This window comes from Argentina silus, assembly GCF_951799395.1.
Source record: "Argentina silus genome assembly, chromosome: 10".
NCBI classification, from domain to species: domain Eukaryota; kingdom Metazoa; phylum Chordata; class Actinopteri; order Argentiniformes; family Argentinidae; genus Argentina; species Argentina silus.
Genome location: NC_139664.1, coordinates 20,136,127 through 20,161,503, shown reverse-complemented (window position 1 = coordinate 20,161,503; position 25,377 = coordinate 20,136,127). Strand labels below are relative to the sequence as shown.

Below are 25,377 nucleotides of genomic sequence, written 5' to 3'. Positions count from 1 at the left end.
ACAAATTGGGCATCCAGTGTTTTCCTCCTTTACAATAGAGTTACAACTTTGGCCCTTCTGCCACCATGTGGACAGGAGGGTGTACTAGCTTAGTTCGGACGGATCAAGGATCCTGGCTGGGAGGATCAGACGAGCAGGGGTATCTACCCGGAAGCTTAATGACTATGTTGTTGTTTTGATCGAGCGCAAGTAGGCACAGAGAAATAGTTCTAGCTAATAATAGTCATTGTGATATTGTCAGGGCATTTCATTCATGTCACCAATCCCTTAAAAGCCCGTCTTTTGAAATTGTATTACTAGCTCACATTGCTTTGATTTCTTTTTCTCTCGCAAACTTAACTAGCTAGCCAGGTAGCTAGCTAGCGAGCTGACAGAATGACAGCAGCAGGACACTTGTGAGTTACGATTTCACCGCGAATGACACGGACACTGGTCGCATTTTCGCGGCAGTCGTAGTTACCGTTATTGAAACTACATTTTAATAAGGATGGATTCTACCGCACTTGAGCACGACGCGGTGAAGTTTGCTAAAGCTGCTGTCACCTGCGACCAGAATGGAAAATACAACGAAGCTGTCTTTTATTATAAGGTAAGGAAACGGACAAATCTTACGAAGTCATTCACGTCGCTCTTCTGTCTCAGCAAAGTAAGTAGGTCTCATTCATTCCTACCGGAGCCAATGTGTCATTCGCTCCGACACACGTCTCAACCCTGAAGTCTGGTTCACTTGAAATGGAACTTTATTCATTGAAGGTCCACTCCTTCCAGAAAAATAATGGGTTATTGTGTTATTTAAATGTGTTTAATTTCTGGAATTGACACCAATTTCCTCCTGCTGTTGAGTTTCTCACGCCACAGCTACTGTTTATTATCAGAAAATGGAATCGATCAATATCTGTATTGTCCTCAAAGGGAAATTTGTAGTTCAGTCAGGGTAAAAAAACAACTACAATGAATCTATAACAACAACAACAACAACAACTCTAAAACAAATATACACACACGATTAAAGCCAGGGGATGTATCCCATTATGTCAGTCATCGTGGTAGGGCAGATTCGCTAAAGTGCAGGGCCAGGTGTCATGATAATAAATCGTGGTAATTCCCCTGAGATGAAACTTGCCATCATTTATTTTCTCAAAACAATTGAGAATGGAATGAGGAAGATAACGAGCTTCTTGGCAGGTTAAGTTTCCTTTAATAGATTAAGTTTCACTTTTACTTGTTTTCACATTCCATCACCTACATGGCTGATTTTCCATCTTTGTAGAATACACTTGATTACTGACAGTCGCCTGACTGTACAAGAGTACATTGGTATCAATCTGCACGAATGTCAGACTAATATCTTAGTGATAGTATCTTACTGATCTTGTTGCTTGTGTCTTTCATACTAGGAGGCGGCCCAGGCCCTCATCTATGCGGGCATGGCTGGGTCCAAATTTGAGGGTATCCAGGACAAAGTCAATGAGTACCTGGACCGGGTGCAGGCCCTGCACAATGCTGGTGAGTCGATGAGTGAATGGCAGAGAAACTCAAATCGATTTCAGATTCCCATCAGTGCACATCACCACCCACTTCTACCCTAACCACACACGCACACACAGATGCACACACAGAGACACAGGCACAGACACACACACACACAGACGCACACACACAGAGACACACACACAGACGCACGCACACACAGAGACGCACACACAGAGACACACACACAGAGACACACACACACACACACACACACACACCTCATCTGTACAGTTATGATAAGTTATGATAGTCTGTGAATCATTAATTCATGTTTGGTCACAGTAACATGGCTTGCAAGGCTGGAGGACCATAGCCATTTGTACAGCTGTGGCTAGTTGTCTTCTGAGTCACTCTTTCCATGACCTACGGAATAGTTTACCTCACACAGGAGGAGCAGTGTGGGTGTGAGCGAGAGAGAGAGAGAGCGAGAGAAAGAAAGAAAGAGAGTGGGTGTGACTGAGTGACCTGGGCCTAAAAGTGTATCAACTCGTCTTTTGTGATCTTTTATTTGTTTCCATACAAGTGTCTTTAGCTCTGTGGTTCAATTCAGTGGGTTACACCAATCACACTTTTGGTTTGTTGACTAGTCTACCAACAACTTATTAACATAAACTTTTTTTTTAATGGATGGACCCTGGGACATCCCCATGTGTTTCCCCTCATTCAATAACGATCTGTATTGGTCCAGCTCATATGTCATGTCTTCTCTGACCTTTGACCCCAGTTCAGGCTCAAAGTAGCGATCCCCTGAAGAGCAAGCAGCAGGTGGACCTGGAGCGCGCCCACTTCCTGGTGACACAGGCCTTCGAGGAGGACGAGAAAGGCAACGGGGAGGAGGCCATCGAGCTCTACACTCAGGCTGTGGAGCTGTGCATCCAGACGGTAGGGCCTGTCAGGAATAGACCAGGCTGTGGAGCTGTGCACCCAGATGGTAGGGCCTGTCAGGAATAGACCAGGCTGTGGAGCTGTGCATCCAGACGGTAGGGCCTGTCAGGAATAGACCAGGCTGTGGAGCTATACATCCAGACGGTAGGGCCTGTCAGGAATAGACCAGGCTGTGGAGCTATACATCTAGACGGTAGGGCCTGTCAGGAATAGACCAGGCTGTGGAGCTGTGCATCCAGACGGTAGGGCCTGTCAGGAATAGACCAGGCTGTGGAGCTGTGCATCCAGACGGTAGGGCCTGTCAGGAATAGACCAGGCTGTGGAGCTGAGCATCCAGACGGTAGGGCCTGTCAGGAATAGACCAGGCTGTGGAGCTATACATCCAGACGGTAGGGCCTGTCAGGAATAGACCAGGCTGTGGAGCTATACATCTAGACGTTAGGGCCTGTCAGGAATAGACCAGGCTGTGGAGCTGTGCATCCAGACGGTAGGGCCTGTCAGGAATAGACCAGGCTGTGGAGCTATACATCCAGACGGTAGCGCCCTGTCAGGAATAGACCAGGCTGTGGAGCTGTGTATCCAGATTGTAGGCCTTCTCAGGTAGGCTTCTGATCAAATCGTGTGAATTATGCAAATACCAAAAAGGAGCAAGCAGACAAAGGCATACACAGACAAGCACACATCTCACCATCTAGATTTAGAAAGATTTAAAGTATATTGTTAGCTACCTCATGTGAGTATGGCTTGTTCAAAAATAAGAAAAGTTGACAGCGAACATCTCTCACTAACCACATGACTCCTAACTCAAAAAGTGGTGACAGTTAAGAAAGTGCTTGGGTTCTAATTTATTTCTTATTGTGGAGAAATGAGACCCTGGCGCAGATGAAGAGTAGGTCATCACTCTAGCAACGCCATCCCTTTGGTGAGTAACCAAAGTGTGTTGAAGCCAGTCACTAAACAATAGACTGACAGACATGATCCAAATATAAGCTCACAAAGTTTTATATTCAGTGCAACGGGCGTGGTAGGCTCAGTGTCAGCAAGCCCCACGAACGCCCTAGACCAGAGCTAGTGCCTTATACGCTCAGAGACTGTATAGCTCTCTTAAAATGTGGCTGTCAAACACTATGAAAGTAAATACAGTCACTTCGAACAGACGCATCCTCAAAATACAGAGGTGAGGACAAGCAAAATACATTGGCTCAAATCCCAGTCTGGGAGGGCCACTAGAGTGCTTGAGTAACTACTCAAACAGTGAATGCATTGAAGGAGACAAATTGGATACATTTGAATGTTAACACACATTGCACCCCTCATCCAAACTTCTACATGTAGAATGGACACCAAACATGTCTGTTGATTGATTGTGGTATGTGATTGTCCTTAAAACTATATATTGGCTTTTTTAGTTTAGTTTTTAACTTGTCTTGAACCCATCTCTTCAGGCTACTATCTTAACAGTCCTTCCTAAGACCTCTTCACCCCCACTGCCCTCCCTGTACTAACCCTAACTCCAACCCTTGAGACCTCTTCACCCCCTCTTCCCCCCCTGTGCAAGTTCTCTCCTGTTAATAAATAATAATAAAAAAAGAAAAGAAAAGAAAAAGCCTTCTGGCATTACGACTGCCAATGGCCCCTGGTGTGAGCATTGATTACTTTGTCTTATGATGACTGTTGGATAGATGATTCACTTACTTAAACAAATGTATTTGTTGTAAGTCGCTTTGGATAAAGGCGTCTGCTAAATGCCATAAATGTAAAACATAGGAAAGGATATGTAACACCATTTTTTATTTTGCGGCAGATTCATTTCAAAATGACATCAAAACATTTATTTCCAAAATATAAGTAACAGGATTTTTTTTTATTGAAGATACTACTTCCATTTACCTTAAACAGGCTACAACTGATACTGCAGTTATAATAGAATGTGTGTGAGCGAGAGAGAGTCTGACTTTCACTCTTCACTCTGTCAAAGATAATGTGAAGCATGCAAAACTACTAAGGACACCTTATCACATCAAGATAGGGAAAATGTATCGACTGAATCAAATGAGGAGAGTTGAATATTTTATTTTATTTTATTCATTTATTTTAAAAACAATGTTTTTTTACTATGGTAATTCATGTATTTCAATAGGCAGCTCGCCTGTCTGTGCATCTTTCGGGAGTGGGGGCTTGGCTCTCTTTCTCTCTCTCTCTCTCTCTCTCTCTCTCTCTCTCTCTCACTCTCTCACTCTCACACACACACAAACCCACTCACACATGCTCACACATGATCAAGAGGTGCTGAATCAGTAGAAAGGCGATTGATCACGGAAATTCAAACATATGTGATTTAGTTGGACTAGTAGATCTGCCTTACCATCGTAACATCAAGCACATAAAAAGTTACACTGATACAGTGAGCTTCAAAGGCACCATACATGTATGTAAGTGAAAGAGAAACCCGGTTTACTTTGCATTTTGATGGCATTAGAATGAAATGATTTTAATAACACCATGAAATATGAAGGGTTTTATGTCTCACAATTTTTGCTGAATATGTGAAGGCAGCAAGCCAATACAAGGATGGACTGTAACAAGCGAGCACAAAAAATCTCCTGTGCTCTTCTCCATCACAAGATATGCTGTCCCACTTTAATTCAATCATATAGAAAGAATACAATATAAATGTCTTTGGAACAAGTTTTCCCATCCACAAAACTGTCATTGGCTCCCTAATTTACATGTGAAAGTAACTTAGCCTTAAAATATAAAAAGTATTTATCAGTACGTATTCCCTAAAACATTTTATATAAAAACATGTAGCCTAAGTCATAAGGCTATGGACTTGTAGGTTTGTTAGCCTACTCCATAGTTATGATGAGCGACAACATCCATCCGGACCTTTCCTGCCTAGGAATTTTCAGTGACTGGACCTTCACAAATTGTTGTCGAGTACTCCAGATCTACTGTAGGCAGCATATACATGTCTTGGCAACCTTCTTGATCTGGTCTGAGTCCATGATTATTGGATACATAATACTGTATGAGTACTGTACACAATACTGTATGTGACAGGTGTCAGTTTCAGTATCCATGGTAGTCTGGAGAAGCTGTAGTTTGCTCTCCTTTAATGGATAGGTTGATTGAGTGTTTTGATGACGAGAGCACTCTCACTCCCTCGCTTAAACACTCTATTTACAGCTCAGCCCTCCCATTACAGTATGTCTAAATCTCTTATGCACTGACTGTATTAGTAATATGGCGTAAATTTCAACTGCTGACCTATCACAGGGCAAGGTGGAGACATTCACCTTTACTAGGGAAAGTGCATGGGTTGTAGGAGCTGGAGGTAGTTTTGGGATTCAGGGTGTCCCTTCTTTCTCTCACACTCTCTCCCTCTCTCTCTTCAGTCCAATGAGACGACAGACCAGGGGTTGCAGGGCAAACTGAAGCAGCTGGCACGCCAGGCCCTTGATCGGTAAGGAGGTCCAGCCCCATCCTTCTCTCGTGTCAAACTAGTAGGAGTGTTTCTAACCTCCATCATCTTGGCCCTGACTCTCGATGACCCCTTGTCGTGTCTCAGTGAATACCAGACCTCAGGTCTCAAGCAGAATCAAATTCCATACTCAAATTCCCTCTGCGAGTGTATTAAATGTGTCAATTGTGTCACCCTGTGATAGTAAACATACTCAGTTAGGCTCCAATCACCACTGATTATTTGCAAAGTGCCTACAGTGCCTACAACTTTGCAATGGACAACTTTCCTTGACTTTGCTGTGTATTCTCAGCAGAGAATGTATGGTGGGGTTTTGTTTGCATTAATGAGTTTTCCCTCACAAATAATAAGCACATTTGAATCACAAATGACATTTCAATAATAATGCTCTGGTGACACCAAAATGGAAGTAAGTCTTTGGATTCACTAACTGTGTTGTGTTGTTCAATTCATAAAAAATGGTTTAAATTGAACGCCAACCACTGTTTTTCTCCAGAGCGGAAGGGTTGAAGGAGTCCCAGTCCAAACCCGGCACCCCAGGCCAGGACAAAGCGGGGCCCTCTGGGGTCAAACCTAGCGGAGGCCCAGGTCCTGGTCCCGTCAGACAGTTCTTCCCCCTGGGGCCTGACTTCTCCCTCCACGACCGGCCGCAGCCGGTCAGACCAGTCCACTCCAGCGAACCGCAGGGCCAGCGCTACACGGCCGAGGAGATCGAGGTGCTCAGGTGAGCGTGGTGACATAGTACCAGCATCAATAGCAGCTTGGAAATTGCGCTATATCCGAGCGAGCCGGTCCCTGCTAATGCCAGAGAAACATAAAGCTGTGAGACTCAATAAGCAGTTGTCACTCCCACAAAGCAGACGTGCCAGTGCGTGCATGGTCTCGATGGGCTCATTTCCAGGTCCTAATGAATCATAGTCCCAGACATTGAAAGATATTCAATGGAGAATCACCATTAAAAGTCCATCCTAGTCCAGGAGTAGGCTTAATCTGTGTCTGGGACTCCTTCCTTAATGAGTTAATACCTCCAAACAAGTTTGCAACCACATTTGCTTGGTAACACGAAGCCAGTGTGTTTTTAAAAATTATTTTCTAAAGGTAAGACACTTAGGCAAAATGTATCGGAGAATGTTTCAAAAGACTTTCACCTTTGTAGCGTATAGTAAGGCTCTCACCTGTCTCTTCCTATTGCCTTACACAGGAGCACATCCAAGATCAACGGCATACCGTACGTCCCTTTCATGAGTGTGGACCTGAAAGAGCGGTTTGCCTTTCCTGTTCCTTTCTCGTAAGTTAACTCCTTGTCATGATGCCAACCTGTCTAGACTGATGTTGGTCCCTAAGGGATGGTTAAAATACTAATTAACATGATTCCCAACATACCGTTGCTATGGTGGATTCACCAAGACAGTTTTGGGATATTTGATTTAGATACTTGAGATCCTTTAGATACTTATATTCTAAAGGAATATAATCATTGCATTGTTGATATGAGTTACTTCAACTCTTTGTCCTCTGGATACTTTCCCAGGGACAAATTGGGAAAGTTGGCCCTGTCCCCCAAGCAGAAAGCTATATTCTCCCGCTGGGTTCGGCCTGACGAGATCTGCAATAATCCCACCATGATCTTGTCTGTGTCCAGCTTCAGCATCAAACAGGTGAGGATCGGACCTGGGTTCAAATAGTATCTAAAATTATTTCAAATACTTAGCTGTGCTCAATCAAGTTTACATGCCACAATGGAACAAATGGAACAATGGAACAATGGAACAAACGTGCAAACCCCGCCCACCTGAAACCCAGGTAGCCTCAAATAAATAAAGTTTTTGAAATTACAAATACTTTTCCACCTTGGTCTGGTGAGTCTATACACTTACCATGAATGGCAATGATAACCAGCTATCAATATGCAATATCAAGATTCAACATGAAAGACGTTTTTGCTCAAATGAATGGGTCTGGCAGTGTTGAATTTTGGCTGATTCATGTTACAATTGCCCTGAGAATAGCGCCATCAAGTGGCTATCTCCCCAAAACTGTTAGCCGTACAAATAACCCATCTGTCTTTACCTGCGTTATTTAATATATAGATATTAGAATTGAATGGCAGTTGCCCGTTTACTTTCTCTCTCTCTGTGCAGACGGTGGTGTCAGACTGCTCGTTTGTGGCTTCACTGGCCATCAGTGCAGCCTATGAGAGACGCTACAGCAAGAAGCTCATCACCAGGTACAACCACTGACCTAAACAGAAACCATAGAGTTCCAATTGAATTGATATTGACTTCAATTAGTACCATGACATTGTGTCCAAAATCAAGTCTGCATCATACAGACACCTTTAGATGTGACATTGACCCTCAAACTGCTCAGTAACTAACTCTGTGTGTGTATGTGTGTCTATTATCTGCAGCATCATTTTCCCCCAGAACCGGAGGGGAGAGCCAGAGTATAACCCCTGTGGGAAGTACATGGTGAAGCTCCACATCAACGGTGTGCCCAGGAAGGTAGATAAAGACTAATGAGACTATAAAACCTAGCTAAGGGCTAATGAGACACTGTAAAACCTAGCTAAGGGCTAATGAGACTTTAAAACCTAGCTAAGGGCTAATCACTGTAAACCTAGCTAAGGGCTAATGAGACACTGTAAACCTAACTAAGGGCTAATCACTGTAAACCTAGCTAAGGGCTAATGAGACACTGTAAACCTAACTAAGGGCTAATCACTGTAAACCTAGCTAAGGGCTAATGAGACACTGTAAACCTAACTAAGGGCTAATCACTGTAAAAACCTAGCTAAAGGCTAATGAGACACTATATAACCTAGACCTGTATTCCATAGCAGAAATGTTGCTTCCAAGTTAAAGGAGCTCCACATTAAATTTTTACACTGTACTACAACATATAATGGCCTTGAAAAATCTGGAGGGATTGTGCAGTGATGGTATTTAAGTAAAAGCTCCACACCAAGGTTTCGATTGGCTATGGTAGAAGCGTATTGATTTCTCCTCATAGCTCCTTACAGAAAGTAAGAATGGCTAGTGTGAACAAACAACTCACTATAAGTTATTGCAATTTCAACTCCTAGCCACAGGGGAGCCAGATGTTTCATGTGTAGCTCCTTCAAGCTGTAATTTGTCTGTAAATATCCAAGGGGATAACTATTCAGATTGACTGAATGAATATTTTTGATGTTTGCTCAGTCCAATAAACAAATGTTAATGTTCTTGAAATGTCTTACAAGGGAAAACAACAGGCCTTGGCCGTAGCTCAGTACTGTGCTGATGTTTGGTTGTGTGTCCCTCCAGGTGATCATAGATGACTACCTGCCAGTGGATCGTAACGGGGAGCTGCTGTGCTCCTACTCCAGTAACAGGAATGAGCTGTGGGTCTCTCTCATAGAGAAAGCCTACATGAAGGTCATGGGGGGGTACGACTTCCCAGGCTCCAACTCTGTGAGTATTCAGGGGGCTTTACACACTACAGGGCTGACCCGAACCGTACTGTGCTGGCTCGGATCTCTTCTTTTCACATTGTCCTTTCCAGCATTGTTACAGCAATTGTGGTGGATGCGTTACCAGGGCAGCACAGAGCTCAGCTCAGCTCAGCTCAGCTCAGGTCAGCTCAGTAGTGTGAAAAGAGTATGGGACTCTTATGGAAGAGAATGGAATTACATTAAAATGTGTCACCTTGTTAGGCCATGCAAACCTGATTACCGGAAAACTTTATTTAGTACCCCGGGCGTTTATTTGCTTTAACCATGGAGTCCACACGGTGCGTATTGGAGACAGCCGGCGGTTATTCTGTTACCCCCGCTGCTGTTACCAAACTGCTGCTCAACCCGCGATATAACAGAGCTGAGATGCATACCAACATTATATCAACATGATTAGCCGAAAATGAATCAGTCAAAACGACATTAATCTTTGGTAGACATGGTCATTTGTTATTGTTTCCTTACAAGACTGCCGTAAACCATCTGACTGTTAAGACTGAATAAATAGTGGTGATGTCGCAACCGTCGCTCAGAATCAAATGCTCCACTTCAATCATCTGCTAATATCAACAGAGATTACATACCGTAAAAGAATGTACAGTATTTTGACAAGGCGTTTATTTGCTTCAATGTCAATAGTGGCCCGGCTATTATTGGAAGTTTTACGGTAAGTGTTAAATGGTTTTCATTTTCAGAAAAGTGAGGCAAGCGAAGCGTAACAAATACAAATAAAATATTATGCTACATTACATTCTGATTATTAGATATGTAACATGAATGAATTTGGGATTCCTAGACGAGGTCTTCGGTTAAGTGGTGTTTTGGTTATGGAAAGGTGAGACAAGTTGTAATTAGCTCATTATGCTATTTAAAAGTCATATTTATCCCCAAATTAAAAATCATTTAATTTTTCCTATGCGATCGCCTACTTTGCCCATTCTTTGGGTCGTCCCGATCAGAAAATGATGCATTAACCATTGTAAGAATATGTATAATCTTTTATTTCTTTTTGAAAAAAGTGAAGTGGGGCACCTGTTAAGCAATGAATCAAGTTTGTATGGCCTGACTACGCCATTTGGCATAATGACGCTTGAAGAAAAAGTAGTCCACACACCTTGTTGAAGAACTAACACAAGTGATTCCTCCAAGTACTTCTTGTTCTCATCCATGGTGTTTGACTGGACAGTTGTCATAGTGCTCCACCATTGTATTAATCTTTTCTAAAGTCTCTTTTTGTTGTTATTTTGTTGCAGAACATTGATCTACACGCACTCACTGGCTGGATCCCTGAGCGTATCGCCATGCACTCAGACAATCAGTCCTTCAGCAAGGACGACACCTTCCGCATGCTCTACCAGAGGTGAGACACACACACACACACATACACACACACACACACACACACACACACACATTGCCTCATATTATCCGTCCTCCCCCCATTGTTCATTCTTACCTCTGCTGCCAGGTCATAATAGACGCCGACCTTTCTCTCCCAGTCAAGATGTTATCTGATATATCTACTGTCTCTGCCTTCCTTCCATGGTAGATTTCACCGGGGCGACGTCCTCATCACCACGGCGACGGGGGTGATGACAGAGGAGGAGGGTGAGAAGTGGGGCCTGGTGCCCACGCACGCCTATGCTGTCCTTGACATCAGGGATCACAAAGTGAGCATTGAGTTAGCATAACCACTCATGGTCTTCAGCATGTTAGCATATTTGCTCAAATGGCCATTAGAATGTTAGTATATTGTCTTAAATGCAGATTAGCATGTTAGCAAAACCATTGATGGTTGTTAGTATATTAGCCTATCCGCTCATGGTTGTTAGCATGTTAGCATATCCACTCATGGTCACATTTAGCACAACCACTTCTACATGTATAGCAGATTAGCGTAACTAATTGCTTGCATTTTGGAATAACCCCCAATTGTTGTTAGTAATTGCTAGTTAGGATGATAGCCACCTGGCTTGAGGTAAAATCACTTTTCTTTCATAACTGCTGGTATTCTAAGCCTGTATTTTTCTGTTGCTGAAAGTAAATGTTGCTTGGTCTGGAGGACAATGACTAAGAAATGTTTCTTGATCATTGGCTGTGGTAACCTTAGTTCTATCGCCCTCTGGGTGTGTGTCTTTTAGGGGAACCGCTTTCTGCAGCTGAAGAACCCCTGGAGCCACCTGAGGTGGAAAGGCCGCTTCAGTGAGCGGGATGAGAAGAGTTGGACCCCCGAACTCCTCAAATACCTCAACTTTGACCCCAAAACTGCACAGAAGTTTGATAACGGTGAGAGACTAATCCTACCTCTCGGAATAGAACTGAATGTAGCGGACCACTTGGTCTTGTTTGTGACTTTACCCAGGGTCTAATTCATTAGAGGGCAACGTTCAATGCAGAACGTTCAATGCAGATAGAAATACAAGGAACAGCGTGGACACAAATCCCCTTTCGGCCTGATAGAGAATCATGCCATTTTCAAGCTCTCTCATCTCTTATTTCTACCACATTGTCTTGTGTCATCAAATGGGGATCGGATCATATGACAGACATTCTTTGACATGATTGGTTGCTGTATGTTGCAGGGGTGTTCTGGATCACGTGGGAGGACCTGTGCCAGTACTATGATGTCATCTACCTCAGCTGGAGCCCCGCCCTATTCAAAGACTCTTCCTGCATCCACAGGTCACACACTTACCACCAGTGTTTCTCATAGTAAAAACTAAGCTTTTCCAGTTCAATAGTGCAATGTGAGCGTGTGAATGATGTGCACTAGTTTGTATATGACCTGTCTAAAGCCTACGTGTTGTAGCCTTGTTGTCTTCCAAGCATTGTTTGTGTGGGGGTGTATGCCACATGGTGCATGTGTGCTGATGTGTGTGCATGTATGCAAGTTATTGGTGATACTTTCTCTGAAGTGTTTCCCCTCTCCCTGTGCCCGCTGCAGTAGCTGGGATGGGAAGCAGGGTCCGGTGAAGGATGCCTACAGCCTTGCTAACAACCCTCAGTACAGATTGGAGGTGCAATGTCCTACAGGGGGCGCGGCAGTCTGGGTGCTGCTCACCAGACACATCACTGACAAGGTACGAGTTTGTGCGCGACTGCAGTAATGCAGCCAATTAGTCTACTGGTGTAATGCTATTTTCTCATACCCCACCGTTGTTTGGTGGCTACAAAAATACTGCTCCCCAGAATATTTTCGTGTTCATATTTGATGGCTACGAAAATAAACCTTTTTTTCCTCTCAAAGGCTGCACAAAATGTCAATGTAGCTCATTTGTGTCAACTCAGATCCTGGAGGGTTGCTGTGTTTGCAGGCTTTTGGGAAAATGCACTCCTTCCTATAGTTCCACTTTGAAACCTTTTTTTAACTTCTGTCTCACAATGCCAACATTTTAGACTAGCCAACAATAACTGAACATTTTGTTTATTTATTATTGTATAATTAATATTACATATATACATTTTCTATTGTATTTGTTCTTATTATTCTATTACTTTTTAGGGGAGGCTTCTTGATAAGCCCTACCGGGTTTCTTAACCTCCCATGCACAATTTGCCTTCTCTTTTCATTTTGTCTTTTCTAAATAAATAAATAAAAACCTGAATGTTTTAATACAAATGATCATAGACAGATAGCTTACATTTGATCACAGAAAGGTAATCATCTTTACCTGAAAGGTCATTATTTGGACTATTTTTCTTTGGACTTCTCTGCAATTTAAATTAGCATTTCTCTGTGTTGACAGTGAAAATCAACACATCACTTGTTCGTTTTGTAGCAGCCCCTGTGTACGCAAGCCTGACCAATAAACCATACTATTTAGCCATTGTTAGTAAGCTCCATGACTAATTAGTCTGGGTACCGTCTCTTGAAATAGTCGGCACAATAGGTGATGAAGGGGCTGTACTGTACTTTACTTGGCTTCTTGTGGTTGGAATAACATATTTTCTAATTTAGTCAGTGTGATCGCTCAGCTACTTAGCGAAGTAGCTCTCCTCTCCAGATCACAAGGTACAAAGTTAAACTGTAGTACCACGTGATCTGACGTGTGTTGTCAACTAGCGAACCGTTCTAAAACTGCCTCTGTGGAATCTCTCTTTGTTCTTTTTTTTAATGAAGGACGACTTTGCACAAAACAGGGAGTTCATCACATTGGTTGTTTACAAGACAGATGGAAAGAAAGTCTACTATCCTGGTTCGTATGTTATGGAAATTATGTAGCTTTGTCAACGACTGTGATGGAGTAAACGATGTGTGAGTTGTCCACATCTTTTCCTCCAACTATAAGATATCCACATTTCAACCAAAACAACTGATGAAATTCCATTTAAAAACCTGAAATTCCAATTTAACCAAGGATTCAATCCTGTCTAAATTCCTATTCATTTTCTTTTACTTTTTTAGATTTAAATTGTAATTGAGCACTGAATTACAATCTAGAATGACTTCATCTGTGTCTAGGCCTACAGCGTATCATAATTTATCAGGACTTCCTGCTTTACTGTTGCATGTATCTATATATATTTATATATTATATTATATTTATAGATTTATATTTAAAGGAAATTGAATGAGAGCTTGTGTGTCACCCTTTGCATGTCTCAATGCCTCTTTACTTGTATTCCCTTCCATAGCGGACCCTCCCCCCTACATAGATGGTATCAGGATTAACAGCCCCCACTACCTGACCAAGATGAAACTGACCAGTGCTGGAACACACACGTTCACACTGGTGGTGTCCCAGTACGAGAAACAGAACACCATTAACTACACACTGAGGGTGAGAGGCACACACACATACACTCATTCCATAGATAAAGAACACTAGATAGGCTGATCATGGACACCTTATCATCTGGAAAGGCAGCCATCTTACCAGGGTGCTTTCAGACGCTAAAGGTGCTCTAAGGGTTCTTTCAGACTAAAATATGTTTCGAACCGAGCACGGTTTGTTTCCTTTGAGAGTAGATAAAGAAATGGATGCCTCACCAAGCAACAATGTAACATTCCGCATTGAACGTGACACTTTTCTGTTAGGATTCTCACTCACCCGCAGCTAAACGTGCGCTGTCTCATAAACTCAGCCGGAAACAAACATATGGAGAGGAATTACCGGTATTTATTGTCAACATTTGTCTGATCAGATTTATCTGTAAAATCTAGGTAAAAGGATAGCCTCTTTGATGATGCTCAGACTGACAGACATTTCCCTGCAACTAGTTTTGTTTACTAATGATGCAATTTGTTGTTGTAGCTAAACGTCCTGTTCTGAAACATCACCATAGCAACTGTAGCCTAGATATCCAAGATCGTGGAACTCGAGGAACCACAGATAATAATATAATTCTTCATGTCTGAACAATCAAATATTTTTTATATACTCGAAGCCACGGTGGAAAACTCCAAACATAGGGACTCCCGGAAGCGTTCAAATCCCAAAAATCTGAAGCCACGCCACTGGGATACAGAAGTGAAGTTTCCCCATTAACCCTAAATACAAATGCTTGTGTTGGCCACTTTCATCATTGCCGTTAGTTGTATGTTTCAATAAACGTTTTCATGGTTTGAGATGTAATTATCAAAATAGTGATCACCGTCAATCACCTGCATTATAGTTAAAAGACATTTGTACCCCACTGGAAAACGCATTGGAAAGTCTTTTTTTCTATACAGCCCAATATACACTCACTGAGGCCTTTATTATGAACACCTGTACACCTTCTCATGGTGGAGGTGCTGTAATGGTGTGGGGAATATTTTCTTGCCACACTTTGGGCCCGTTAATACCAGTCATCGCTTGAATGCCAGAATTTTCCTGTCTTCTAATGGCTACTTCCAGCATGATAATGCACCATGTCACAAAGCAAAAGTCTCTCAAACTGGTTTCATGAACAAGACAATGAATTCAGTGTTCTTCAGTGGCCTTCCTAGTCACCGGATCTGAATCCAATTGAACACCTTTGGGATGTGGTAGAACGGGAGATTCACAGCTTGAAGGTGCATCTGAAAAGGAATTGCGTGATGCAATCATGTCATCATGGACCAGAATCTCAAAGGAATGTTTCCAACATCTTGTGGTATTAATGCCACGAAGAATTGAAGCTGTTTTGAGAGCAAAGGGAGGCCCAACTCAGTATTAGTATAGTGTTCCTAATAAAGTGCTCAGTGAGTGTATGTCTGCTATAGAAAGCTCATACTGTATAATGACCCCAATCATCTGGAGTTAGACCCAGTTGCAATCTCTTTTTACATCTCTTTTTTTAGTCATTGTCTTGCTGTATGATGAAGGGCCGTCCAATGAGTTTGGAGGCATTTTGCAGGCAATGTTTCTGTACACTTCAGAATTCATGCTGCCTTCAGTAGTTACATCATCAATGAAGACAGGTTAGCCAGTTCCAGTGGCAGCCATATATGCCCATATATATATTTTTTTTTACAGAACTCTGCAGGCTCTTTTAGGTATGTTTTAGGAAGCTGTAACTGATGCTCTGTGCTGTAAACTGGCCATCCTATGTTTGAGGCCAATTAGTATCCTCTGTAGTTCTGCTGATGAAGTCTTCTGCAGATGGTAGTCTCTGACACATCCATGCCTACCCCCTGGAGAGATTTGTTCAGACATTAAAAAAAAAAAAAGTAAATAAAGCGGTACTTAAATCTAAATCTTAAAGGATGCTGACACTGAAATGACACAAATAAGTAGAAAACTCCTACATATTGCATGTCCTTAACATTTCCTTATGTCTTAGTATTCTAGGTGCCAGCGGCCACTTATACTCACTATGCCTACTAAAATATTCAATATTAATATATCAAATTTCAAATAAAGCCACAGTACACATTCTTTACATGACATTTTGTTATCTATGTTGTGCTGATCATCATCACAGCTAATTTCGTTCCCACATAGAGTAATACTGCATGTTTACCTCTCAACAGGTATACTCTGGATGCAAGTTCACCTTCTCCAAGATCCCAACCCCCTTCACTCACACCAAAAGGGTAAGTCTACTGCTCTGAGTGCACATTAACCTGAATATAAATGTGTCTATGTTTTGAATTGTGCCCCCGTCCCCCCCCTCTCCCTCTAACCCCTAACCAGCTCAACGGCCAGTGGAAGGGGCCCAGCGCCGGTGGCTGTGGGAACTACAAGGACTCGTACAAACACAACCCCATCTACCAGTTCAACGTGGAGCGCCCCGGACCCCTGCTTATAGAGCTACGAGGCTCCAGGTGAGCAATGCCACTCTGGGGCGCCATAGATGACACCTTGTCCTCTCTAAAACTGTGTAGTATGGCCAAAATACAAGAGAAATGAAAATGCAACTTGTATATAATAATATACTGGCCAATACAGAGTTGTCATACTGTATATTCCCTGACGTAAAATGTGACCTGCAGACACGATTTAGTGAGTTTCCGAAATAACAACACATCGTTAATTAAACCAGTGCTTTAATTGAGAGACTCACTAACGAGATGACTCACTGACCACGTTTCCATGCCCAAAGTCTTGGCCATTCAGAATGAATTTATTCAGAACGAACATTCCGAAATAACAGTTTATATGACTGCAAATTCATGTGGCCGTTTGGAGTTAACAATTAGCATGTCCAAAACATATAATCAGAATAAAGTCGTATGAGACTGGTGGGAAAGATTGTGCTCCCGGAATGTACTCATGAGGAATGGAAGCGTAACTTTATAATGACACGCTCGTCCTTTAAGAAATCGTGTGCTCTTATGGAAAGTGTTATGGCCCCTGAGGAGGTGTGCAAGCGCCTATTAAATGGTGTGTGTGACAATTTTTTTGTAAGCCCTCCGAAGCTGCGCCGATGCATGCGCATTAGAAACTTGGGTTATTCTGGTTGGGCAAGTAAGCCAAATGAATGTTTACATGCCTAATATTTGCTAATATTCTCCTATCAGAAGATTTATCAAGGGTATAACCCAGCCTTCCATTCGGAAATACATTTATCTGGTGTGAGACAATGCCTTACACTCTCTCTCCATTTATCTTACCTTAACAATCCTTCTCTCATCTCTCTGGCTATCCTACTGTTTGACCACCCTACTCTCACTTTCTTTCAACTACCCAGGCATAACCCTATCGATCTATCTTCCAACCATCTGCCTACATGCTACCCTCTGAGCATATTTTAATCTATTGGTCCATTCTACTATCTCACTTTCTTTCAACTACCCAGCAAATCTAATTATAATAAATTGTATTTGTAAAACAACGGTCAGATCGTCAGTTCTGTTGACTTTGAGCCTTACTCAACTCCAAAATGACTTCTAGCATTGTGACTGCCTATGGCCCCTGGTCTGAGCATTGATTACTTTTTCTTATGATGACTGATGGATAGATGATTCACTTACTTAAACAAATGTATTTGTTGTAAGTCGCTTTGGATAAAGGCGTCTGCTAAATGCCATGAATGTAAATAAATGTAACTTACAGCTAGGGAAATAAAACCACACTTGACTGCAAAACAATGTTTTTGAGACAGCCTGCAAGGCTCCAGACTAACTTTTACTTTTACATTTCAACATGGCTCATGACATCTCAAAGTCAGTGGAGTGCAACATTATATTTGGTCAATGCCCAACTGTGCACCTGCCCTGCACAGCCCAGTGTATTTTAATACTACTGTATTACTACTACTACTACTGTATAAAAGAGAGCTTATTCTTTGAAATTACATTTTGAACCTCCAGAGATGTTTGCAAAATGCACAATACATTATATTGGCCGCACCCCTTGACACAGTAACTTGTATCGTAACTTGATCATTTGTTCTTTTTCAATGCGCTAAATTTACAATCCTGTTCCTGTCCCATTGAAATTCACTCCCTGCACAGAATGAAACTCCTTTAGGCTTTAGGTCTCGTGCCTGTGCAATGTGAAATTACTGCAAAATACCCCACCCCGCCTGCATACATGTTTTCTATCTGCTGTCGTAAGTTGAGTGAGACGCATTTGGGCCTTTGCTCACACACACGGTTGTGTCTCTCCCTCTTGCAGAGAAACATGGTTCTGTTCCTCCCTCTGTAGGCTTTAGTTGGTTGTGGTGGTGTTGACAATGTGGTTGTGGATTTTGTTGGTTGTTGGTGTGGTTGATGGTGTGGTTCTCTCTCCCTCCATAGGCAGTACAGCGTGGGCTTTGAGGTGCTCACTGTGTCCACCATAGGAGAACCAGGCACCACGGGCTTCCAGAAGAAGAGCAGCGGAGACTACAGGTAATAGAGAAACACAACAGTGGAAACACTACAGTGACTGGAAACACAACTCCTGCACAGTGACAACTGATGAAAAAAATGTTAGGCTGACCTGAGCTTCGGCACCTTAGCTGGGCTATTACGGCGTTCACCGGCAATTTAATTTGAGTTTAGGCCTAAACTCAAGCTCTTTTTAGGCTACATGTCACCTTGTCAAATGTGTTTCGGGTAATCACATTTTCTCTAATTGATTCGTCATTCATAGATTTTCCTCTTTTAATTAATTTGCTGCCCAGCTCATTTTTGCCTGCATGCATTCGCCAGGGAAGGGAACATTCCGTGAATATTGAAACATTGTGAGGTGGCTCGGAGAAAATTGCAACATTGTTTGTAGTCTTTATCAATGAGCGGCTCACGCAAACCTTTCCGTGCCAGTTTGTCTGATATTGTGTTGCTTAGACGGCCCTCATAGACTAACAAGGTGATATTCAAGTAAATGTAAAAGCTCACGGATATGTGCATTTTACTGCATGTATTGAGAAGCTAAAGAGCTCAAAGGTGGTGAGGTGAGATGGACATGCCTTATTTAAATAATGTGTGCGCCTCACTCATATCGTTTTACAATGCACTGTCACTTTCATGATAAGATCCGAATAGACATTGTCACAATAGCTTTACATTCTATTGCACGTATTCCTGACTCAAAAGCATGCTGCAAAAAGAGCAGCCAGCACAAAAAAGGACTTTGTCTATCCACCAATTTCTCCCAGACCCTCCGTCAAAATTATGATTAGCCTAGGAATTTTAGCACCAATTATTATGCCACAAGTTTACCTGAAATGTTGCCACTGAGTGTACAGGGCATGCCAGACAGAACGATGTCTCTTTTCAAGGGAGTGTTTAATGGTTCTAATGGGAAACATTCTGCAAAAAGAGCAGCCAGCACAGAAAAGGGCTTTGTCTATCTACCAATTTCTCCCAGACCCTCTGTCAAAATTATGATTATGAATTTAGCTGCCAATGATTATGCCATAGCTGAAATGTCGCCACTTGTACATGGTGGACATGATATATAGGGGTCATACAGAACAAGTCATTGATTTGTTTTGCCGGATCCCTGTTTATTTTGCTTATTCGTGTTAAATGAAATGCTAAAACATTTTCCCTGCTTCGCCCCTCTGCCTGTGTATATAGGGCCTCTGGCAGAATGCGTGATGACGATGTGAGAGTTGATGAGGATTGTTATGGAAAATACATTGATAGAACTGTTTTCAGGTTATCCACTTTCATATGACTGATACAACTTGTGTATATACTGTGATTACATTTTCTCTTGCACACCTCTAAACAAGTTCTATAGCCATTGTTCCGAGAAGCACTGTATAATTTACCATATGAATAGCGGTGGTTTCGGGGGGAGTAGTCAGGGAGCGCAGGAATGGGGTGACAGACGTATCTTGCTGATAGGTGTGAAGCGTTGAACGCCGATTGATCAATGAGAAAGTCTCCCCATTGTTCTCGCTCTCCCGCCCCCTCCCTGCGTAAGCACAGGCCCATCAGCTGATAGACGTCGTGGCGCATACCATTATGCGTCACCTTTTTCCAGTCGATCTGATAAGGCAAGCTGAAGAGGCAAACCATTACAAACCATTCTCTCTCATTTTTATTTTAGTGATTTATTTGGAGGGAACACCAATAATGTCAGCACTGTCAGTTATTTCTACCAACAAAGGGATGGATCTTTTCAAACATCCTTCACAGCTCTTGTGGTGGCTTTCTGCAGCAGTTCACACGTCTTCACAATGTGTGTCTGCTGCAGCAGCGGCATTGAGGTAGACCACTGTTCAGTTGTTTGCACCAACCCAGCAAAGTTTATCGCAAGAAGCATGCTCCAGGATTAACATTCCATAGATAGATGCTGCTAGCAGTGGATCCTTTTCACACTACTAGCTTTGCCTCTCACTGCAAAAAGTCAGATGTTCCATAGACTTTATATGGAATGAGACTTGAATAATCTCTGACAAAACCACTCGCATCTAATTTCTCCTCTTCTTTGGCGTTCTCATAAAATGTAACACATGGTACAAAGTTCTCAAAATATATTGGACAAGTTTTGTTTAAGCAGTGACTTGAGCTGAGACAGGAGGAATGGCCCTTTAACATTCCCCCAAAGGTCAAGAAGTCAACTTTAAGGACCCCTGTGTTTGACCCCAGAGATGCCTGCACTAATTGAAGAGGGAGGCAACATTTTGGTTTTGGTTTAGGTTGCTAATCCCTTTACATTTTCCCATTAGGATTTTTGGAAATAGCTAATATAAGCGCCGTCTAACACATAGGCATACAGTTTCTTGTATGTTTACTTTTCCGATTAAGTAGTGTTTGATCCTGTTAACCGTTTTCTAAATGTAAGGTAAAAACTAGAAAATGAAAAAAGGAACTTGAGACTAGAGATGGCTAACCTCAAGACTAATAGTTAAACTAATCGATTAACGCTAGTTAATCCAAAAAGAAAATGTACAGGGAACTGTACACTTATGTGTTATACAACACTTACATTAGCTTCATTCTAGACTGTCTAAATACAGTGAAAAATGACTGACGGGAGAGTGGGTGTCCACTCTCTAATGAAAAAATGGTGGATAAAAAGACTGGTGAACGCAGTATTGTTGTTTGGAATTGGGTACTATATACTAAATGCTTCCATTCTGCATGAATGTTCACATTTCTTATCCCAGATTGCATTTGTCAGTGAATGTAGTAGATGACAGACTGGTCTTTCAAGCATACAAGGTGGCCCACTCGCTTGCTATTCTTCCTAAATAGTATGGAAGTTTGCAGTATCAAACTATTCTGTGACGCAGCCTTATTAACCCCTCTCTCTCTCTCTCCTCCTGCTCCTCTGTAGGTGTGGTTTCTGCTTCATGGAGGTGGACCACGTACCCGCCGGCATCTACAACGTCATCCCCACCACCTTCCTGCCCAAACAGGAAGGACCTTTCTTCCTGGATTTCAGCAGCGCCACACCCCTAAAGGTCTCCCAGCTTCAGTGAGAAGAGGGGGAAGGAATTTAGGGTGACACCACTGGGCATGTGCACTCAACATGAATGCCTATAGTCTCCTAAACTGACGCCCAAACTTTGGGTGAGACTTTATGATGAGACACAGAGGACTTACCAACTGATTGTGGCAGAGTTCTATTCCCAAAACGTGCTCACTTTTATACATCCCTAGTTGATTCCCCTTCATAATTCTAAAATGACTAGATAGGTGAAAGTAGTGTGGATGGATGGGTATAGCTTTTACCATAAATCTCTCATCTACCCATGTTCAGATCTGCTAGGACTGGTATCAAGGGCAGTGGGAAGGGCACGTGTTTTTGGAATAGAATCCATTTGAGTGCATGAATTCATGGCCATATACCAGAAATGATCAGAGCTGTTCTCGGAGGGGCTACAACCTTGCCATCTTTGCCAATATACATATATACAGTAGCTATCTATTTGTATATGATGTGGTCGCCAACTGTTCATGATTCACTGTATTGAATATTGTTCTGATTGTTCAATTGCTTAGTCACTTGACCGCCAATCTAGGTACACAGAAGCAGTGAGTCTGATCTTAGCTCCTCGTCGGGGAGGACGTTCTTGACCTCACATGGACCACAACTGCTATAACACTTTTCTCAGGAGACTGCAACATGACAGGGATTTCTGGGTTGCAGTGAAATGATGATGCCCTTCTTATTCTTCATTGGACTTGATAGTGACATGACAAGGATTTCTTTCTGGTCCACGGATCAACCCTGTCCTCTTCTAAAGGCTTATCTGGCACTTCTAAAGGACATATGACGTGGGCATGCAGGACTAGTGGGTATGTGTGTGTCTGTGTCAGTGTGAGACGCCCCGTTGGCCTGCTAACGTACAGCGTACCCCCAATCTCCCATCTTCACTATTCAGTTGGTACTTTCAGCTGTTTATCATTATTTTGTTAACATTGTGTCAAATAGACAGTCCTGATGCATTTTCCATTTCCTGAAACATTGCTGCCAAGTCTCAATACTATACTATAGTCATCTGTCTCTAGAGGACCTAACTAACTCTTAAAATAAAGCTATTTTATGTTTACACCGAGGACACAGCATGACACGGACCTATCCCAAGTAAAAACATGTCAATGGATGCCCATTGCTACTTAATTCTTGTACATTTCAATGAGATTACATTTCATATACTCCCACCCTCCACTCCTGTGGTTGCTGCCAGTTACCTATGTCTAGGAAATGCAATAGTAAATTCTTGTGAGATTCTAATATGATTTTGCTGAACTTGCACTATAAAGAATGATTTATTTCCAACATTGAGGGATGTAAGAAAATGTGTTGTGTTTGTGTGTATTTGTATGGACTAATGCATACCGTTTTATTACTATAGCATGTTAAGTGGACTTAAGTATAGCTACACATGGACTCTAAGTTAGCACGTTTGAAATGTCATGCCCAAATCATCACAAAGACTCAATTACTTGATTTTAAATTATATGGGGTGCATAGTTGGCTTTCTACAGTGCCCTGTGTAAGTAATGGCACAGTGAAGCATTGTTTCTTCTTTTGGCTCCACACTCCAAAAGTTTGGATTTTAAATCAATCAATTACTGAGGTTAAAGTAGAGATTCTCAGCTTTTTTTTTTGGATGGTATGTGTGGACATATTGGTTTCACCATTCAGAAATTACAACACTTTTTAGACCACAAAAAGTGATGAGACAGATTTATCACATTTACAAAGCAAGCGCTGATGTTTGGTATTTGGTTGACAATTCTTTGCATGTAACAACTGAGAGAGAGTCTCAGAGAGTATTTAAGAGTCGTCAAGAGATGTTAAACAAAGTTGTCCATTGTCACCATATTTGTTTATTATGGCCATCGAAAATCTAGCAACTACAAACATCCAATAATATGATCAAGGGGTTAGATATTCAGGGTCAATGTATCCGGATGATTCAAGCTTAAATAGACAAAATATTGCATTCTTGGATAGGTAAATACCTGTTTATTTGGAATGGTAAACTAAATTAAACATGCCTATCTATATAATGAACATGAATATGGGGGTCGATAACTATTAAATATCAAAGAATTGAACCTCTCACTAAAAGCGTCAATCATTCAAAAACTATACTTACACTCGAACTATAGCGGATTACTAAAAGAAGCTCATCCTTTATTTAAAAGGGGCCTTTTTGCCTTTATACAGATTACATTGAAAATTAAATACTGTACAAAGTATCACCCTTCTTAAAAAAGCCATACAAAGCTGGTTACAATTTTAATGTTATCCTCCAGAACAGTCAGATCAACAACAACAAAAAAGAATTCAGTTTTTCTTTCAGGTTTTCTTCCATTTGCACTCACTTGCAAGTTAGCATAGGCAACAACTCTCTGCAAAGTAGTTCTACCTGATCGGAAAAGACGACACATATAACAACAAGCAACCAATCTACCACCACGTGGCGAGAGGGTTCTTCCCACCCCTCCCATCCAGTTCAATCCAAACCAGAACAGCTCATCTAAAATTCTCCAGACCTCCAAAAGAGGCGTGAGAACAACGTTATTTGGAGGTGAACCCTCTGGCTTCTCCTACGTCTGTGGTGTTTTTCAAAGAAAAGCCATGAAGAAACCTGGCTTGCTTTCATTTTGAAGAAATCCTCATTGACACAAACTGGAAGTTGGTGGGCGAGTTTTACCGATGTTGCCAGCACCTCGAGACTTTTTATTCACAAATACGCGTGGAATATAACTAGCGGCTACACGAAAGTTGACTTCAAGAACTGCAAGTATCGGAAAAAACACTCGTTCCCCATTTTCTATTACTTTAATCTTCTTGCATTTGAACGCAAAATGACTTGAATGTATTCACCACCAGATGAGGCAACGCCAGCGAGAAGCCTAGTTAGTTAGTTAGCCAGACAGTTCATGAGGACAATGTGTATGCTACTCTCCTGTTTAAACTAGTGTTTGGCATTCAATTACTAGAGGTATCTAGTTACTAAAAGGGAGTAATTCTCCTTCAAAGTAATCCTAGCACTAGCTACGCCTATCATACAGTTTGCACATTGTTAACAGTTCTTCAGTCAGCTTTCCATTCTCGTTGAATCTGACTACAGATTATTTATGTAGCCGTAGCTTTATAATCATGTCCACTGACTATCCACCATTTCCCTTCCTTGTGTAGATTGTTCCCAAATACGCATTGCGAATGAGAAACCCAGAATTCTAGGTTAATATCGAGCTATTTAGGCCTGCTTCACAGTAGAGGTTGTCTGTGACTACTAAGCCAGTTGGTTTGCTTTTGTCTGACCAAATGAGGTAAAGGTAGAGGGTGGTGAGAGAGGGATATCCCCAACTGTGATTGATAAAAAGACAGATTTATCTGAAGTACTGCAGCCATGCCATCCTAGATCTACTGTTCCATCTATCTGGCAAACAATGAGTGTTCCCGCTTCACATGTTGTGGACCACATTGTAAATAGTGAAATTGTGGATAAAAGTAGGGCTATATGGCAGTGGCGTTCGAATCGTGCCAAACATTCTGTAGTATATTGTGGTAAACAACGTCACTATAAAGTTCCGTTCGTCAAGTGTAAGGAACTGGGTATAGATTTTGATGTGGAATCTGGAGCAAAACGGAAACTTGATTTGCAGTTACTGACAAATGGTGTTATGTTTGAGGTTTCTGATTTTGCCAGAGAGATAAGCAGAGCTCAT

At 42.0% G+C, this 25,377-nt stretch overlaps 1 protein-coding gene across 2 annotated transcripts; it reads left to right on the top strand.

Annotated features, from left to right (window-relative positions):
- The first annotated feature begins 75 nt into the window (after nucleotides 1–75).
- Nucleotides 76–23,585, top strand: capn7 (calpain 7). Of its 2 annotated transcripts, none has more exons than XM_083679373.1 (21): nucleotides 76–589; nucleotides 1,398–1,506; nucleotides 2,263–2,415; nucleotides 5,817–5,884; nucleotides 6,399–6,626; nucleotides 7,104–7,190; nucleotides 7,434–7,560; nucleotides 8,044–8,129; nucleotides 8,313–8,406; nucleotides 9,208–9,354; nucleotides 10,649–10,755; nucleotides 10,945–11,065; nucleotides 11,537–11,681; nucleotides 11,978–12,077; nucleotides 12,340–12,475; nucleotides 13,516–13,591; nucleotides 14,031–14,176; nucleotides 16,333–16,395; nucleotides 16,496–16,626; nucleotides 18,544–18,636; nucleotides 21,521–23,585. In XM_083679373.1, exons 1-21 carry the CDS (start codon nucleotides 555–557, stop codon nucleotides 21,663–21,665), a joined length of 2,397 nt encoding a protein of 798 aa, XP_083535499.1. In that variant the 5' UTR covers nucleotides 76–554; the 3' UTR covers nucleotides 21,666–23,585. The 2 variants fall into 2 exon arrangements, with proteins under 2 accessions (XP_083535499.1, XP_083535498.1); XM_083679372.1 differs by having other exon boundaries at nucleotides 2,258–2,415.
- Nucleotides 23,586–25,377: the final 1,792 nt, after the last annotated feature.